The 17,460-nt window shown below is 49.9% G+C and overlaps 2 protein-coding genes across 2 annotated transcripts in view; both read left to right on the top strand.

The window, feature by feature from the left end:
- LOC127203988 (zinc finger protein 721-like) overlaps positions 1-17,460 on the top strand; it is a 1,570,727-nt gene that overhangs the window by 1,016,084 nt on the left and 537,183 nt on the right.
- Timm44 (translocase of inner mitochondrial membrane 44) lies at positions 4-17,171 on the top strand. The gene is made up of 13 exons (XM_051162969.1): positions 4-80; positions 1,612-1,707; positions 6,242-6,412; positions 7,231-7,311; positions 7,700-7,849; positions 7,942-8,081; positions 8,308-8,393; positions 9,184-9,276; positions 9,364-9,488; positions 10,769-10,819; positions 13,810-13,899; positions 16,294-16,404; positions 16,710-17,171. Exons 1-13 carry the CDS (start codon positions 36-38, stop codon positions 16,827-16,829), a joined length of 1,359 nt encoding a protein of 452 aa, XP_051018926.1. The 5' UTR covers positions 4-35; the 3' UTR covers positions 16,830-17,171.

The raw sequence follows: 17,460 nt of genomic DNA, 5'->3' as shown, positions 1-17,460 counted from the left end.
ACGCGACGCAGGAAGGTCACACGGGCTCTTCCAACATGGCGGCGGCAGCGCTGCGGAGCGGCTGGTGCCGCTGTCGGCGGGTGAGCAGACGCATGGGGCTGGTAGGGCAGAATTAAGGGGTTTGGATGCTCAGCTACCAAGATCTCCTTCTCTTCGGTCCCTGATCTCTCGTCTTTTCCTATGGGTTCCACGGCTACTTTGGGCTTGGGTCACTGGGTCAGCCGAGGTTTGGGCAGGGAGCACGTAGCGAGGCCTGAGGGCGGGAACCGGTCCCCAACTCCTTCCCCGGGATCCAGCAGCGCGGAGCTGCCCCGGGATCCGGTCACCTTTCACCTGTGGATCTGATCTCACGTACAAGAGGGAGTCCCTGATGTCTAGGGTGGCGGTGCCTCATGGAGAAAAGAGTCTGATGAAAGTTTTTTCTTCAAAGTGATACACTTGGTGTTTGAATGTCAAGTTCTCTGCGGAGAGTGTTTCCTAAATCCGCCACTCCTAACGCTCAGCGTTCGAGTGGGAGAGATAATCTACGTCCCGGATAAGACCTAGGACTCTTGACTTAGGTCAATGGGCTGCCATACAAATTCAGAACATAGTGCTTTTATATTGCTGTTGTTTGACCCTGTCTGATTAGGTTACGGAACCTGCCGATAGCCCCGGAGTTAGTAGGTGGCTGATCTGGTCTAAAGCCCAGATCAGTCTATTTCTACCGCTCACTGTTAAGAGGAAGGAAAACGTAAAACAAGTTATTTATAGTCTATAGAGCTGCTTCAGTAACTGTAGCCATACTGGCACTTGTATGCATTTGGACCGTTAAGACCTTGTTTGGAGGACCTACCTGGGAAGAGCAGGTATATGCTTGACCAAAGGAAGGCCATCCTCATTGACTGAGTGTGCGACCTTGGGAAGAACACACGTGGAGCTGTAAGGGAGGAAGGAAAAATTAAACTAAGCAGCTGGATCGTCCAGGTCACCCTGCCGGTCAGTGGTCTGATCTCCCTCACTTGTGAACCTGTGTGGCTTTGGGATATCACCAGTGATTACACAGCCAGGAAGAAGTGGAGATGGGAAATCCAAACGCTGAAAAGTGGTTGTGGTAGGCTATTCTGTTCAGTGCACCCATGGTGGACTCAACTGTACATAGCTACAAGGTCAGCCTTTGGTAGCGGAACTCTCATGGGCTCACCTAGCTCACCGCCCAGGAGGGGCTTTGCATTTAGAACCTTTGACCAGGGCATTACAAGTCTATTACACAGTTTCCCTGGACCAAGAAGTCATTGGTTGGCTCCAAAAGTTCATGTCTGTAGTTGTTGGAGATCCAGAAGTGGAGTGGGCGTCACTGTAGATTGGGTTATAGTGTTACCTTTATATGGCTCTCAGGGTTTCCTGGTAACTATGTATCCACCGTCTCCTCAGTTTCAGAGGTGGGACTAGGCCCTGGAGGTGCTGATACAATGTATTCTCCTGCCTAATTCCAGTGGCTTCTCAGATTTTTATGAAGATTGCATATTAGCTCACAACAGGCATGAGGTCAAGGTCAGAAAATGACTCAGCGGTGACCCTCAGGGTTACCCTCTTTTCTGAATGGACCTTTCTCTTTTCTTAACCAATTAGAGGTGCCTAGGCAGCGGAATCCAATTTCTCTCCAGCCACAACTTACCCCATGGTTCAAGCTACCAGATATGCCGGCCAGGAGGAGAGCTAAGACTGGTGAGTGACCCAGGATGCCAATAAGCAGACCCAATAGAAGTCTGAAAAAAAAAAAATGCCAAGTCATTTCAAGGGGTGTCCTGTGTTGCGGGCCTTCAGAATCACGGAGAGCAGCAGACCTTGTTTCTGGATGTCCTGGGTTATGTCCTGTTTTATTTTGCCAGCCACAAGGCACTCTTACCTTATAGAGTAACACACATCCACTTAGCCCTGATGGCTAGAAAAGGCATCAACTTATCTTCTCCTTCTCTGGCTTCTGTCTGTGGGTTCCCCAAAAAGCATGGTTGTTTAAATACTGAAATAGAGTCATTCCATCATTCTCTGGGTCTCATTGTGTCTTGGCCGCTACTCTTCAGTGTGTCATGTCTGAGGGAGACAGGAAGCCTCAAATATACATGCTGGCCAGAGCCTCTTCTCAGCCTCTTCCTCATCCCGTCCTGCAGCTGTTCGAGGAGTAGGACAGGTCCCAGTCATGACTTCCCCACGGCTACTCTGCCTTGTGCCTTGGCAAGTGCTAGGGAGGCAGTCATCCACCAGCCACTGTGGCAAGCCTGACGTGCAGCAGCCACAGGTGGTCACTCCCATATCTCTTCACCATCCTTAAACAGTTTCTTTTTAAAGATGAGAGTTTATGTAGCTCAGGCTAGCCTCTGTGTAGCTGAGGATCACCTTGAACTCCTGATCCTCTTGCTTCTGTCTCCCGAGTGCTGCAATTGCACCACCGGGGCCTGGCTTTGGTATCTTACCCTTGACAGACTTTATCTTTTAGAGAAGGGTTTAGCTTTTCTGAAAAATTAAAGGGGGCAGGGCATGTTTCTCAGTTGCTACAGTGCTTTCTTAACATACAGAAAGCCCTAAATTCTGTAACCGGCACAGCATATAATAGGCAAGAGTGGTGCATAATTCTCATTCCACCGTTGTGGAGGTAGAAGTGGTGGGATTAGGAATTCATGGTCCTCTTTGGCTACTTAGCAAGTTAAAGGCCAGTCTAGGTGACAGGAGATCCTGAAAATTACAAATAGATTGGACTAGGCTTCGTGGTGCATGCTTTTAAACCTAGTAGCACTCAGGAGGTAGAAGCAGGCAGATCTCTGTAAGTTCTAAGCTACCCTGGTCTGCTTTATATAGAGGATTCCAGCCTAGCCTGTGCTATTTGAGACCCTATCTCAATACGTCCCTCACCCCCAACAAACAAACAAACAACTAATAAACATGTAACAAAAAGCACAGAGGGTTCTCCCTAGCTACCTTCTTTCTCCCCTTTCGGGCTTACAGGTGCCTGTTAGTCATATTTCCCATTGTGGGTGACATTGTTACAGTTGATGAACCAGAGTGGATACATTGTTAAGATCTGAAATCTGGTTACATTCAGGTTGGCTTCTGTGTTGTACATCCTCTGAGGTTATAACAAGTGGGGAAGGATTTGTCTCTATCACGGTGGAGAGAATACACAACAGGCATGGTGGTGCACATCTGTAATCCCTAGCCCTTGGAAGGCGAGGGGCAAGAGCAGCAAAAGTTCAGCTGCACAGCAAGTTCAGGACCAGTTCCCAGACCCCATCTCAAAACAAACCCCTCCGCATAAGCACCGCAAGACCAGGGCTGCGTGAGAGGACTCTGTGGGTAGAAGGACTTGATACGCAAGCTTCAGGACTTGAGTTCCGGCCCTGTAACCCATTTCACAAGTTTTCTTCTGATCTCTGCATGCAAGCATGACACTATTTGTACTTAATTTTATCATCAGTCACTGTCCTAAACGATCCTCTGGACTCTACTGGTTTATCCGCCCTTCCCGTAGACCCCCTTGACAACCATCAGTATTTTTACTGTCTCTCTAGTTGTGCCATTGTCAGAATGTCGTGTTGATAACTCACGCAGTTAGCGGCTTTTCATATAGCCACATATCAGTTATGTGCACAGTACTATCTCCAACCAGGAAATGCACTCCCAGCCGAGGAAATACAGATGAAACTGTGGAGGGACAGTGCTCACTGGCTCCCTTAGGCTAACGCTTAGACTTGTTTTGTTTGTTTGTTTGTTTGTTTGTTTTGGTTTCTGTTTTTAATTTAATTTAATTTTTTATTGAAAAATAAAATAATTCATATTACATCTTATTTGTATCCCATCCCATGCATCCTCCCATTCCTCCCTCCCTCCCGCTTTCACCCCATTCCTCTCTCCTATGACTGTGACTGAAGGGGACCTCATCCCCCTGAATATGATGCTAGGGTATCAAGTCTCTTCTTGGTAGTCTGCTATCCTTCCTCCAAGTGCAATCGAGACTCCTCATCAAGGGGACATGGCCAAATATGGGGCACCAGAGTTTGTGTGAGAGTCAGTCCCCAGTCTCCACTTAACTGTGGAGAATGTTCTGTCCCTTGGCTAGATCTGTGTAGGGAGTTGATGATGACTGCACGTATTATCCTTGGTTGGTGCCTTAGATTGAGCAGAACCCCTGGGCCCAGATCTGCCCATCATAGTGTTCTTCTTGTAGGTTTCTAGCGCTTAGACTTGTTATATAACCCAGGCCTCCCCTCCTTGGCCAGGGAATGGCACCACCCACTGTGGCCAAGGGTCCATCCTACATTAGTTATCATTCAAGATACTCTCCCATCTAGGCTGTCCCTCAGTTGAGAATCCTTTTTCTGGTGATTCAAGTTCAGTTATAAGTAACTATAACCGATAACAAGTGACACAGTGTAAATGCTATGTCAGTAGTTGCTACAGTGTGGTTTTAAGAAATCATCAAAGGAAAACAATTTTTCATGTGTTCAGTTTTTTTGGGTTTTTTGTTTGTTTTTTGAGACAGGGTTTCTCTGTGTAGCCTTGGCTGTCCTAGACTCACTTTGTAAAACAGGCTGGCCTCAAACTCACAAATCCGCCTGCCTCTCCCTCCCAAGTGCTGGGATTAAAGGCATGCACCACCACACCTGGCTCCAGTTTTTTGGTTTTGAGACAAGGTCTTCCTATGTAGCCTTGGGTAGCCTGGAACTTGTATAGACCAAGCTGGCCTCAAAGCCATTGAGATCCAAGCCAGCTTTAATCTCAAAATCTGTGCATCAGCCTCTTTTTTTTGTGTGATTGTTGTTGTTGCTTAAATGTTTTTTTCCAAACATTTATTATTTGGAGCTGAGCATGTTTGTGCCGTGGCATGTGTGTGGAGGTCAGAGGACAACTTGCAGGAATCTGTTGGCTCCTTCTATCACATAGGTCCCAGGGATGGAACTCAGTCTTTTCAGTGCTGGTATGTGCCACTGCACCTGCTTCAGAAGCCTTGTTATATAAGCCATTATCATGCAAAAAATTATATGTGTGTGTGTGTGTGTGTGTGTGTGTGTGTGTGTGTGTGTATATATTTTACTTCTAGCATGTTTGTCCCTAATGCCCTTCTTTTTCTTGACACTCTCACTAGTCCCTTCTGTTCCCTAGCTTTCACTGTACTTTGATCTCACCTGTGTATATACTGTTTGATATATCTAGAAAATCTCCCATAATTGAGCAAACGCATAAAGTATTTGTCTGAGTCTAACGTAAAACCACTTAATATGGTTATCTCTGCTTGCGTCTATTTTCAGAACACCATATAACTTGATTTTTTTCCCCCCATAGATAGTGTTTCTTGACATACCTCTGGAACTCACTCTGAGACCAGGGTAGCCTTGAACTCAGATCTACCTGCCTCTACCTCCCAACTGCAGTGGTTAAAGGCGTGCACTGCCATACCCAGCCATAACTTTATTCTTTCTTTTTTTAAGATTTATTTATTATTTATTAAATATACAGGTTTTTTTCCTGCCTGAATGTAAACCTACAGGCCAGAAGAGGGCACCAAATCACATTTTAGATAGTTGTGAGCCACCGTGTGGTTGCTGGGAATTGAACTCAGGACCTTTAGAGGAGCAGGCAGTGCTCCCCAGCCCACATAACTTCATTCTTTTTTTTTTTTTTAAGATTTATTTATTTATTACATAATGTTCTGTCTACATGTATCCCTATATATCAGAGGGCACCAGATCCCATTATACGTGGTTGGGAGCCACCATGTGGTTGCTGGGAATTGAACTCAGAACCTCTGGAAGAACAGACAGTGCTCTTAACTACTGAGCCATCTCTCCAGTGCCCATAACTTCATTTTTTATGACTGAAACAAACAGACAAACAAAAATAATCCAAATCGCAAAAAATTTCCCACCCTCTTTGTCCATTTCCCTTATTTGGTTCCGTATCTTACATGTTATGAGTGGTGTGGCAATGAACATTGGAATGCAAGTTTTTATTTTTGACTTGTGGTTGATAACATCAGTAGGTATAACAGTAGGTATAAGCCTGTGGACATGAAGGTCTGACTGTGCTGTGGCAATTTATCACGGATGTTTGGTAGTTCAAATTCTATTATAGTAAAAGAGACATCTATTGACTGTTAAACACCACTGTCAATAGAACGGAGGAAACTGGGCAGTGGGTAACCAGATGTTGCCATGTCTGCCTTTCCAGCCTCTAAACTTTTTTTTCCCCAATTGTACATTCTTTCTAGACCAAATCCTATTCTTCTGGGAACAGAAAAGGTTTTTTGTCAGGCCTACTAGATAATATCAAACAAGAATTAGCCAAAAACAAAGAGATGAAAGAGAGTATAAAAAAGTTCCGAGACGAAGCCAAGAAACTAGAAGAGTCAGATGCCCTCCAGGAAGCCAGAAGAAAATACGTGAGTACCGCAGTCCCATCTTTATTCCCTGGACCAGAGCTGCTGGGGGAAGGCAGGAGGTCCCAGCACTGATTCAAAGGTATCAGGCTGGGAGCAGGTTGCCTAGGCATCCTGGCCTTGCAGGGCTCTCTGTGGCACTGCGGTTAGCCAGTGTAGGAGTGCTCAGTTTGCCAAACCTGTGCGTTAGCACGTAAGAGACACTGGCTCCATCTCTAGCACTATAGATAGCACAGCATGGACACAGAGTTCTCACTTTTGGGAGAGCTCTGAGACATGCTAAGAATGCCATCTGTGTCATGTGACCCAGGACATGTTCTGGGGGTGGCTACCGCGTTGGCTGAGGATGCTGTGCAACAGGAGCCCTCGGGGTGGGTGTGCGTGGGTGTGGTGGTTTGAATAGGGATGGTCCCCAAAGACTCATGTGGCTCGATGCCTGGCCTACAGCGAATGGCACTTTCACAAGTTGTGGCTTTGTTGGAGGAAATGTGTCGCTGTGGGGTCCGGCTATGCGGTCTCAGATGCTCAAGCTGGTCTGTTGAGGCAGTTCTTTCCTTGCTGCCTGTGGATCCAGATGTAGAACTTTCCCAAGCACCAAGCCTGCCTGCATGCCACCGTGCTTCCCACCATGACAATGATGGGCTGAACCTCGAAACTGCAAGCCAGTCCAAGTCAGTGTTTTCATTTAGAAGAATTGCTGTGGTCATGGTGTCTCTTCACAGCAATAAAATCCTAACTCTGACAATGGGGTGGGGACCTTCAGTTGGACGATCAAGTTCACCGTTGCATCCAAATAAAAAGAGGCAATTCTCTGATCCTAGAAAACCATCGAGTCTGAAACTGTGCGGACCAGTGAAGCGATAAAGAAGAAGCTTGGGGAGCTAACAGGGACGGTAAAGGAGGTAAGGCCCGAGGCTGACCTGACAAGTGAGAGAAAGAGAGGGGTTCAAGAGTTTAGGACATGAGTCCCCGCTGGCACTCGTAAGATGTAACATTTAAATTGGCCTGGGGTGAGAGTGGAAACTAAAGTGGGCGTTTTTTTTTCTTCAGGGCTGACCATAGAAGGGGGAGGGGCACTGCAGCCGCGGGGAGGGCACAGGAGGGGCCTCCTTGAGGGGTAGCACTCCATGCTGGGTTGGGCATCCTCCCCTTACTTTTGCTGATTGTTTCCTTGGAATCCCTGTGGCTGGGACTTTCCATTCCGCTCATGCCCCATTCCAGGGAGAATCTTGAACTCAAGGCTGTGCATAGGCCTACGCGACATCCTCCTCTCTGTCTCTGTCTCAGTAGAGTCTTGATGAAGTCAGTAAGAGTGACCTCGGCCGGAAGATCAAGGAGGGCGTTGAAGAGGCCGCCAGGACGGCCAAGCAGTCGGCAGAGTCAGTGTCCAAGGGCGGGGAGAAGCTGGGCAAGACTGCAGCTTTCAAAGCCATCTCCCAGGTGAGTGAGCCTGGCCCAGGCCAGGCAGGTGCAGGGAGCCCATCAGCTGGTGGCCCTCAGGAGCCACAGGCCTGCTGTCCTCTCTCCTGCAGGGTGTAGAGTCAGTAAAGAAGGAGATTGATGACAGCGTGCTAGGACAGACGGGGCCCTACCGCCGGCCTGAGCGGCTCCGGAAAAGGACAGAGTTTGCTGGAGCAAAGCTCAAAGAAAGCAAAGTCTTTGAGGCTAATGAGTAAGTCCCGGACAGGTTCCTGAGTGGTCCTGACCACCTGGGGTCTGGTTTCCAAGGTCCGCTGGGAGGTGCCTACCAAGTCTGTTTCTCTCTTAGGGTTCCTGGCTCCCTCCAGAGAACTGGGGTTGAGAGGTGGGTGGGGGAAAGGAGAGAAAGAAAGCTCCTAGATGTGAGGGTGACCTCTGTGGGGCTGCAGTTCACTCCACCTGCCCGCCTTTTCCCCCAGGGAAGCATTGGGGGTTGTGCTACACAAGGACTCCAAGTGGTACCAGCAGTGGAAAGACTTCAAAGATAACAACGTAGTCTTCAACCGTGAGTGTGGCCAGCCTGCTGGGTCCTGGGCAGGATGGTGGCAGCAGATACTTGCCAGGCACTAGGCAGAGCCCCACTTGATAGAAGGAAAGTTGGGATCAGGGAGAGTTACACACCTCCTTAGGTCCATGCACCCACCTAGCTGTAGATCCTATCACTAAGACACTAAGTAAGCACCCCTGGGGGAATAATTAGGATTGACACGGGGCTGGAGAGATGACTCAGTGGTTAAGAGCACCGCCTGCTCTTCCAGAGGTCCTGAGTTCAGTTCCCAGCAACCACATGGTGGCTTGAAACCATCTATAATGTGATATGATGCCCTCTTCTGCAGATAAAACACTCATATACAATAAATAAATAAATCTTTAAAAAAAATTAGGATTGACAGGTGGCACCAAGGCCTTGGGGTAGACTCTAAGACTGCTCTTCACTCACAGCTAGCCATGGGATTTCTCCAGGGGCTGAGCAGGAGAGCCCCTGGCTACACACCCTTGTCCCTCCTCCTGTGAGGACTGCTAGAGGCCTGTGTTTCCTTTGATGCAAGAACCAGAAAGGGTGGCATCCCAAATTTTGCCCAGCCCCTCTGAGGCTGTAGCTGAGTTTCTGCGTTTTCACAGGTAGGTGGATAGATAGCATGCCGAGGTGAGGAGGCAGGTGCAGGCCCATGAATGGCTTGCCTAACCCTGACCCATGTCACAAAGAGGAGTCTTACAGGGAGTTCTCAGGAACTGGAGTCAGGGCATCTTATCAGAAGGTCCCCTCCTCCAGCTACGGTGTCTGTCCTCCACAGGCTTCTTTGAGATGAAGATGAAATATGATGAGAGTGACAATGTTCTCATCCGGGCATCCCGAGCCTTAACCGACAAGGTCACGGACGTGCTGGGTGAGTGTCACTTCAGGACCATTCTTTCTGCCCTGGCTGCAGCCAAGGTTGGAAGCTTGGCCGTAACATAGGCTCCTCTCCCTGCAGGAGGCCTTTTCTCAAAAACAGAAATGTCAGAGGTGCTCACGGAGATCCTGAAAGTGGACCCAACCTTTGACAAGGACCGCTTTCTTCGACAGTGTGAGAGTGACATCATCCCCAACATCTTAGAGGTGCGAGCCATGGTGGGGCCCTGGCCTGTTGGACCTTCTCCACTCTGGCTGGTACCCTAGGAAGGAGTCTAGATCATCTCAAGGGAACCAAGTTGCTTTGGCTGTTTTCTGAGCAGATAACTTTGCTTCCAGGCTATGACCGGACATAGGCTATGTCTCTTAACCTTCCTCAGCTGCAGAGACCCATGACAGTTAGGGTTCTCAGAAAGGAGTGCTTACCCTCACCTATGCTCTGTGTTAGCTGTGGAAGCTTCTTGCCTTCTCTACAGGGCATGAGAGCTCCAGGATGACTTTCTCTCTGTCTTCAAGGCTCCTGTTCCTGAAGCTCTGCACTGTGCCTCCTGCTAAAGTTTTCCTTAAGCCATTTCCGGAGATGGCTAGGAATAGCCCAGGAGCCCCGGCTTTTAAGGCATCAGGGAGAGGCCAGCCACACCATTGTCATTCAGACCCAGGGTGCCCAGGCCAGACCAGAGCCGAGAAGGTCTGGGAGCCACTGTCTCTAGCAGTCCTGACTTTCATACTCAGTTGCTCTTGCCCCTTTGTTTGTAAGCCAGGAGGGCACATCTTGTTCTGGTCACAATACAGCACGTCTGTATCGCCTGTTGTCTGTCTCTACCTCTTGGAAACACCTAGAATATGGCAGGGTGTGGGGCAATCCTACTCAGGTCTGGCCAGGTCTTCGTTACAGCCTTCACAGAACCACAAGAAAGCTCAGCCCCCCCCCCCCCCCCCCCACTCCTCTCCATGTGGTTCGTCTCCTTTCTTTTCGGTTTCTCAGCTCCTTCTCTTTTTTTCAGCAGGACTGGGAGGAGGTGGGAAGGGAGTGGTCCCAGGAACAGCAGGTGTCACTCAGGCAGCCTCTTGAAGGCAGTCCCCCAGCTGCTGCTTGCTTTCTCTGGGCACCTTCCTCAGCAGAGCTAGCCCTAGGTTTGTGTGGCTGTGTCTTCTCCCTCTGTAGCCTGCCTCATTTCTAGCCACCCAAAGTCTGATCCCCAGGCATGGAGAGCCGGAAGGCAATTCCTCCACTGTGAGGGCTCCCTTGTGCCCATGCCGGGCCTTTTCTTGCACGCAGAAGGACCAGAGCTGCGTGAACGTAAGTGTAGGGACTTGCGCTGTCCCACTCAGGCCACGCACAGCTGCCTGGCCCCTGACCCAGTCTCCCAAACACAAGCTGGTGGACAGGACACCAGGGGTCTCCCGAGAAGGCCTCGCCAACAGTCTGCTGCAAAAGCCCAGTCACCTTCTTGTGCTTATTTTTTTTTTTCCTTTTCTCTATTTAGGCCATGATTTCTGGGGAGCTTGACATTCTCAAAGACTGGTGCTATGAAGCTGTGAGTACTGCTTTTCTCTCTTCAGCCAAACAGCACAGAGGGGGCGGAAAAAAAAGTCAGAAGGGTGGGGTGTGCCTCGGGTCCGGGCGTTTTCCTGGCGTGTGTGGTGTTCTGGGTTCCATCCCCAGTGCTGCAAACATAAATAAGTAAATAAACAGTGTAGAGGTGGTCTGCTTGGGTGGCTCTGGCCCATGTCCAGTGGGGAGGACATGTCTGATATGCTTGCTCCCCACGGAGCTCAACAGCCTACCCATCTGTCCTTTGCTCTGCGAGTGATGCCCAGGTGCCCACAGGTCAGGCTTGGCTTGATCAGTGAATGCATGAAGACAGGCTCCACTATTGAACTGTGTCTTCAGCCCTGTAAACTAACGAGGGCAGGGTGTCCTGCGGCATACATGTCTGTGTATGGTCTATGGGCGTATGTATAGTCACGAGTGTGTGCGGGCACATGCATCTGGAGGCTTGCAGACTGATGAAGGCTGATGACAATTACTCTCGACCTTATATCGAGGCAGGGTCTTTTATTGAACCCAGGGCTTGCTGTTTCAGCCAGCCTAGCTAGCCACCTTGCCCAGGTGCCCCTGTTTATACCTGCTGGGCTCTGGCCTTACAAAGCCTCCACAGCCGTCTGTCTTCAGTGAGGGTTCTTGCGAGCCAGACCCCAGTTCTCAGGCTTGCACAGAAAGTGCTTTACGAGCTGAGCCATCTCCCTGGCTCCCAGGAACTCATTTTGATGAAACAGAATCACAGAAATGATTCACGCCACGGATTGATATGAAATTCCCAGGGTGGCCTGCTGTCTCTTTCCTGCCTGGCTTAAGTGGCTGTGACCTGAACCCTGTGCAAGATGGCGTAGGATGTGCAGATCGGAGGGCCATGCGCTCAGGAAGACCATAGAAGAAAGAGGCCACTTGAATGTATGAAGTTCCCCTGGCATTCCTGAGCCCCACACATGGTGGTGACAGGTGCCTCGTGGCAATTATGAGAGTTAATGTGAACACCGAAATATAAGGTGTCACAGCAGGCCCTCCCTCGGATAATGTCACACATCAAAACAGAGGTGTGGGTAGACTTTCCTGTCCAAGGCAGGACACTGCCCTGAGGATACCCTCACTGTTTCCCAGAGTCAGGGCTCAAGATCACAGGGTCACTGTCAGAGCCGGCTGTGGGAAGGCCAGCATCTGCCGTCTGCTCTCGCTTGGCAGCCTCCCTGTTCCCATGGAACTCCTGCTCTGGACCAGTGTCAGGCCACCTCACCTCACCCTGCTAGCTTCTGGCTCTGCCTCTCCAGGCAGTGTTGTGGGGCTTTTGTTTTGTTTTGTTTTTCTTCCAGTTTCTTTGTGTGACGCAATCTAGAGCCTTTTTTTTTTTTTTTTGGCTCATGCTATCTGTACCGAGCTCACAAACAACTTGGGAAAAGCAGAGAAGATCTGTCAGGTTCTTTTCTTAAATACTCCCCTGCACTGGTGACTAAGCCAGCGGGCATTTAGGAAGAGGAGTTATCCTCCTCCTCCTCTTCCTCCCTCCCTCTCTCCTTCCTCCTCTGGAACCACAAAATTGTGGCTGAGCCTCTCTACTCAAGAGTGGCCTAGACCACAACACAGCTGAGATTCTAATTGCTTCTAGTGAGGTGTTTTTGAAATGTTATCTTGCCGGGTGCAATGGCACACACCTTTAATCCCAGCACTCAGGGAGGCAGAGGCAGACAGATCACTGTGAGTTCGAGGCCAGCCTGGCCTACAAAGGGAGTCCAGGATAACCAAATAACCAAGGCTACTCAGAGAAGAAACTCTGTCTCGAAAAACAAACAAACAAAAAAGTTAAAGAAACCCATGGGTGTGGGGTGTGGCTCTGTTTTTAGAGCGCTTGCCTAACTTGCTGGAAGCCCCTGGGTTCGATACGCACCACTGCGTACACTGGGTGTGAGGACACATGCTTACCATCCCAGCACGGGGGAAGCATCGGGATCAGGAGTTGAGAGGCATCTTTTGCTACATAGAGTTCAAAACCAGCTTCGGCTACACCAGACCTCTTATTGCTAAAGCATCAAACAACAGAAACCCACCAGGTAGGGTTGCCACTGCCTCGTGTGTGTGTGGTATGTATGCGTGTTTGCGCCATGATGTGGAGGCCACAGAACAGTCTCAAGTATTAATCTTCTTTTTTTTTTTTTTTTTATTCTTTGGTGGGGCAAGGTCTCTTAGTCGCCATTGTGTGTACTCCAGACTAGCTAGCCCAAGAGTTTCCAGAGGCTCCTCTGTCCCCTCCTCCCATCTCAGTGCAGGAATGCTGAGGTTAAAGGTGGGCTCTTCTGTGACCAACTCTGCATGGGTTGTGGAGATTTGAACTCAGGCCACTATACTTGTGCAGAAAGTGCTTAATCCACTGAGCCATCTTCCCAGCCCAGTGCTGTTGCTTGTCTGCCCCACCCCCTTCTTCTACATATCAGTTATATCCATAAAAAGTACTTGTCTTCAAAGCATGTTCTGTCCTAGTGTCCTCTAAGCTCAAACTGTTCTCCATGTAGCTACCTGTCCCTAGACTCTTGGGGCAGTGGAGGATGACACCTGGGGTGTTCTGTGAGGGAGGCCACTAACACAGTGAGTTCTAGGACAACCCACAGGTTTGGGACAAATCCTAGAAGAGACATCTGATTCCAGGCCAAGATTCCAGGGGAGGTGAATCTCGGAACAGTAGAGCTCAGCCAAGAGTCAGTCCACCGGCTTACCCTGGGAGTGTCCTTTGGATGGTGCTGTGGAATTACCCACTACACTGATTAATATTGCTCGTGCTTGCGAGTGTGGCTCTTGCCATAATGAGAAGCAAGTGTGCCGTTCTGGCCAGTGAAGAGTGGCATCCTTCTGGGCTTGGACTTGTGCTCTTGGCTTCTGCCCCTCCGGGTACTGGGGCATATGAACATGGCTAGACTTCTGGGTGTGACCCAAGTCCCATCAGTGACTAACCGCAAGGACGTGTGCCTCTTATTGCAGACCTACAGCCAGCTGGCCCACCCGATCCAGCAGGCCAAGGCTCTGGGCCTCCAGTTCCACTCCCGAATCCTGGACATCAGCAATGTGGACGTAAGTCACCCCCAAGGAAAGGGCAGTCGGAGCGAAACCCCAGCTGTGACACGGTCGGCTAAGTGAAGCCAGGCCTGCTGGTTCCCGCTGATCCAGGCAGAGAGAGCTCGGGTGGGCAAGCTCTCTTAGTCGCCATTGTGTGTACTCCAGGCTAGCTAGCCCAAGAGTTTCCAGAGGCTCCTCTGTCCCCTCCTCCCATCTCAGTGCAGGAGGTTAAAGGTGTGCTCTTTTGTGACCAACTCTGCATGGGTTAAGGTCTGCTTGGACTACAGGGTGAGTTCCTGGATAGTCTGGGCAACTTAGTGACAGTATTTCAAAAGAAAAGGTAAGAGGCCTGGAGATATCGGTCCGTGGTAAGAGGCCTGGCCTAGCATATGTAAGGCCTTAGGATTGAATTCCTAGTACAGCAACAAACAAAAATGTATGATCTGCCTCACAAAGCTTTCCATATTTCTGTGGCTGGCTTCTAAGTGATTCCTATCTTAATGATGTGGCTTAAACTGGTTGTTTAGTTGGTTTTGGGGTGAGGGGTTAGGGGGCTAGGGACTGAATCGAGGGCCTTGCCTGTGGTAGGAAGTGCAATGACCTACATTCTGTCTCTGTCTATCTCTGCCCACCCCCCCTTTTCCCCCTATACCCCCACCCCCACCTCCCATGTCTCTGAGGCCTGGAACTCATTTTGTAGACCAGGCTGGCCTCAAACTCACACCATTGCCTCTGCCTCCTCAGTGCTTGGGATAAAGGCCTGGGTCACAATGCCTAGAGGGTTTTTGGGGGTTTTTTGTTTTGTTTTTGTTTTGTTTTTTGGAAGGGGATGGGTGTTTGTTTTGTTTTGTTACCTTTTTTGATAGTGCAGAAGTGATTATTGTATTTGGTTGAAACCATACTTTAGACTTCTATTTAAAATTCTGTCAGGGCTGAGGAGATGGTTCTGTGGGTAAGGGCACTTGCTGTAAAAGCAAGAGGCCTTGAGTCCCCGGCACCTGTGGAAAAGCCAGGCATGGCTGCTCATGCCTAGAACCCCAAGCATTTGGGTGGAAACAGACAGCTCCTGGGGGACTTGCTAGCCAGCCAGCCTAGCCAAAATGTTGAATGTAAGGTTCAGTGAGAGATCCCATCTCAGAAACAAAGGTGGGGAGCAATAGAGAAAGACTAGCACCACCGCTCTCTGGTCTGTATGTGTGTGCACATATTAGCACTCACACTGCTCATACACCGAATGAAAAATTAAAAGCGGAATTCTATGCAGTGAGCCAGGCATGGAGGCACACACCTAGAATTCCAGCACTCTGGAAGTTGAGGCAGGAGGGGCCCAAAAGTTCAAGGCCAACTATATCTCAAAAAAAAAAATTATATAACTTTATTGTAAAATAGGCTTTGTTAGTGGTGTGGGAGCTCATGCCTATAATTCCATCATTTGAGGGCTGAGGCAGTAGAATTCAGGGCACGTCATAACTATATAGTGAATGATAGACCAGCCTGGGTTACCTGAGATCTTGGATCAAAATAAAAACAGGCTTTGAGGAATGGAGAGATGGCTCAGAGGTTAAGAGTACCATCTGTTCTTCCAAAGGTCCCAAGTTCAATTCCCAGCAACCACATGGTAGCACACGACCATCTGTAATGAGATCTGGTGCCTTCTTGTGGCGGGCATGCACACATGCTGGCAGAACACTGTATAAATAATAAATAAATCTTTTTTTTTTTTTTTTTACGGCTTTGCATTAGATAATTTTGCTCACGTATAGACCAGCATACTTACTAGGATGCTTATTCTATTTGGTATTTTAGTGAGTTTTCTTTCCTTTTGTGTTTGTTGCTTGTTTTTCGAGATAGAGTTTCTCTTGTAGTCCTGGCCTTGCTTTGTAAAGGTGTGCGCCACTGGGCTGGGCTGTGAGTTTTCAGTCTTTTCAAGTGTGTTTATCAGGATGCCACTCTTCCTGCATCTAGGAGCACCTGTGTTCCGTCTTGGGCAGGTGGTGAGCACTGCCCAGACCTCCAGTGCTCTTGAGGCCCCTCGGCAGTGGCATTCCTGCCTCTGCAGCATGGGCCCCGAATAGGCAGTTCCACTTCAGGTCACCCAGACTTCTTCCCTGGTGTGAGCCCCAGGCAAAATGGAGTCACCTTCCTGCCCTCCTTCACTTCTTGGCCTTTATAAACCTGCATGAACCCAATCTGGGAACAGAGAAGTCCCACGGTTGAAGACCAGGAGTTGTCCGTGAGAAGGGGCTCCATGGAAACTAGCTGCCCCGAGGTGGTGCGGGGTGCCATGCCTTTAGTGGGGCAAGGTGTCAGGCCTCTTTCCTACAGGGTGCTTTCCATCTCCAGGCCTGGGGCGTGGCCGTGGGGTGGAGGAGTACCACTCTTAGGCCCGTGCTTCTGTGTTCTCTGCAGCTGGCTATGGGCAAGATGATGGAGCAGGGCCCGGTGCTGATCGTTACCTTTCAGGCCCAGCTGGTCATGGTGATCAAGAACCCAAAAGGCGAGGTGGTTGAGGGTGACCCGGTGAGTGGAGAATCAAGGCACTGGAGCTCTGGGACGGCTTCGCACACACGGGGCCCTGTGCATGCCTGCTCAGCACAGACCTCAGCCTGGAGCCAGGTGGTTCTGGGGTTGGAGAGAACTAGGAATTGAGACCTTTTTAAAGTCAGAGGGTCCACTACCTCAACCTGAGCAGTGACCAGAGCCAGGAGCCCTAGACACCCCTCCCTGGCCGCTCCGAGAGCCTTCCCTGCCCCCACCCCCACCCACCAGCAACCCCTCTGTGCACTAACCAAGCCTGGCCCCTCCCTCTGCTGGGTCTCCCGTAGGACAAGGTGCTGCGCATGCTGTACGTGTGGGCACTCTGCAGAGACCAGGAGGAGCTCAACCCTTACGCTGCCTGGCGCCTTCTGGACATCTCGGCCTCCAGCACAGAGCAGATTCTCTGAGGGCAGCAATGCAATTCTAGGCAGCGCCAAGGCTAGACCGTCGTGGGACAGACACAGAGAAAGAGACACTTTGGCACGTCTGATAAAACTGTGTGTGGCCTCTGCTCCAAGTTCCTGTGAAACCAGCTGGACAAGGAAAGGGCTGAGAGTGGCTACCCGGTGGGTGGGTGCACTCTCCAGAGTGCCACAGGGGGCTGCTGGCAGTGTCAGAAGGCCCCAGCCCAGGAACTTCCGTGGGCAGTGGAGCGAAGCCTGGCCTGCTGTTCTAAGTAGTCCACTGGCATTGCCTGCCAGGCCACTTAAGGTCCTTTTTTTTTTTTTTTTAAATCAATGCTCTTACTTCCTGTACATAAGCCTAAGATCTGGACATAATAAAACACCAAAGCGCAGAAGAGCAGTTTGAACTGTCTGAAGTGTATGTCTGCTGGGAAGGCTGGGACCAAGGGCCTGTCATAGAGACCTTCAAGGTCAGTGAAGGATTGTATTCAGAAATGGGGCTGCTTTCTCAGGCCAGGACCCTGCCCTCTTGTGGGGAGAATAACTATCTCAGCTGTCTGGAGGAGGGCGGGGCGGGGGGGGTGTCTCCGTTGAACTGGGGGTTCCTTCAGACTGATGAGCAGCTTAAACACTA

The sequence above is a fragment of the Acomys russatus genome, chromosome 19 (genome assembly GCF_903995435.1).
Source record: "Acomys russatus chromosome 19, mAcoRus1.1, whole genome shotgun sequence".
Lineage (NCBI taxonomy): Eukaryota > Metazoa > Chordata > Mammalia > Rodentia > Muridae > Acomys > Acomys russatus.
Note: the sequence above shows the minus strand (reverse complement) of the source record. Positions and strands in the feature narration are given on the sequence as shown.

Excerpts from the sequence above, each read along its gene's own strand:
- Timm44 (XM_051162969.1), top strand. The coding sequence starts at position 36 with ATGGCGGCGGCAGCGCTGCGGAGCGGCTGGTGCCGCTGTCGGCGG. Across the intron at positions 7,850-7,941 it reads CTTTCAAAGCCATCTCCCAG|GGTGTAGAGTCAGTAAAGAA; the intron begins GTGAGTGAGCCT and ends TCTCTCCTGCAG. Across the intron at positions 9,489-10,768 it reads TCATCCCCAACATCTTAGAG|GCCATGATTTCTGGGGAGCT; the intron begins GTGCGAGCCATG and ends TTCTCTATTTAG.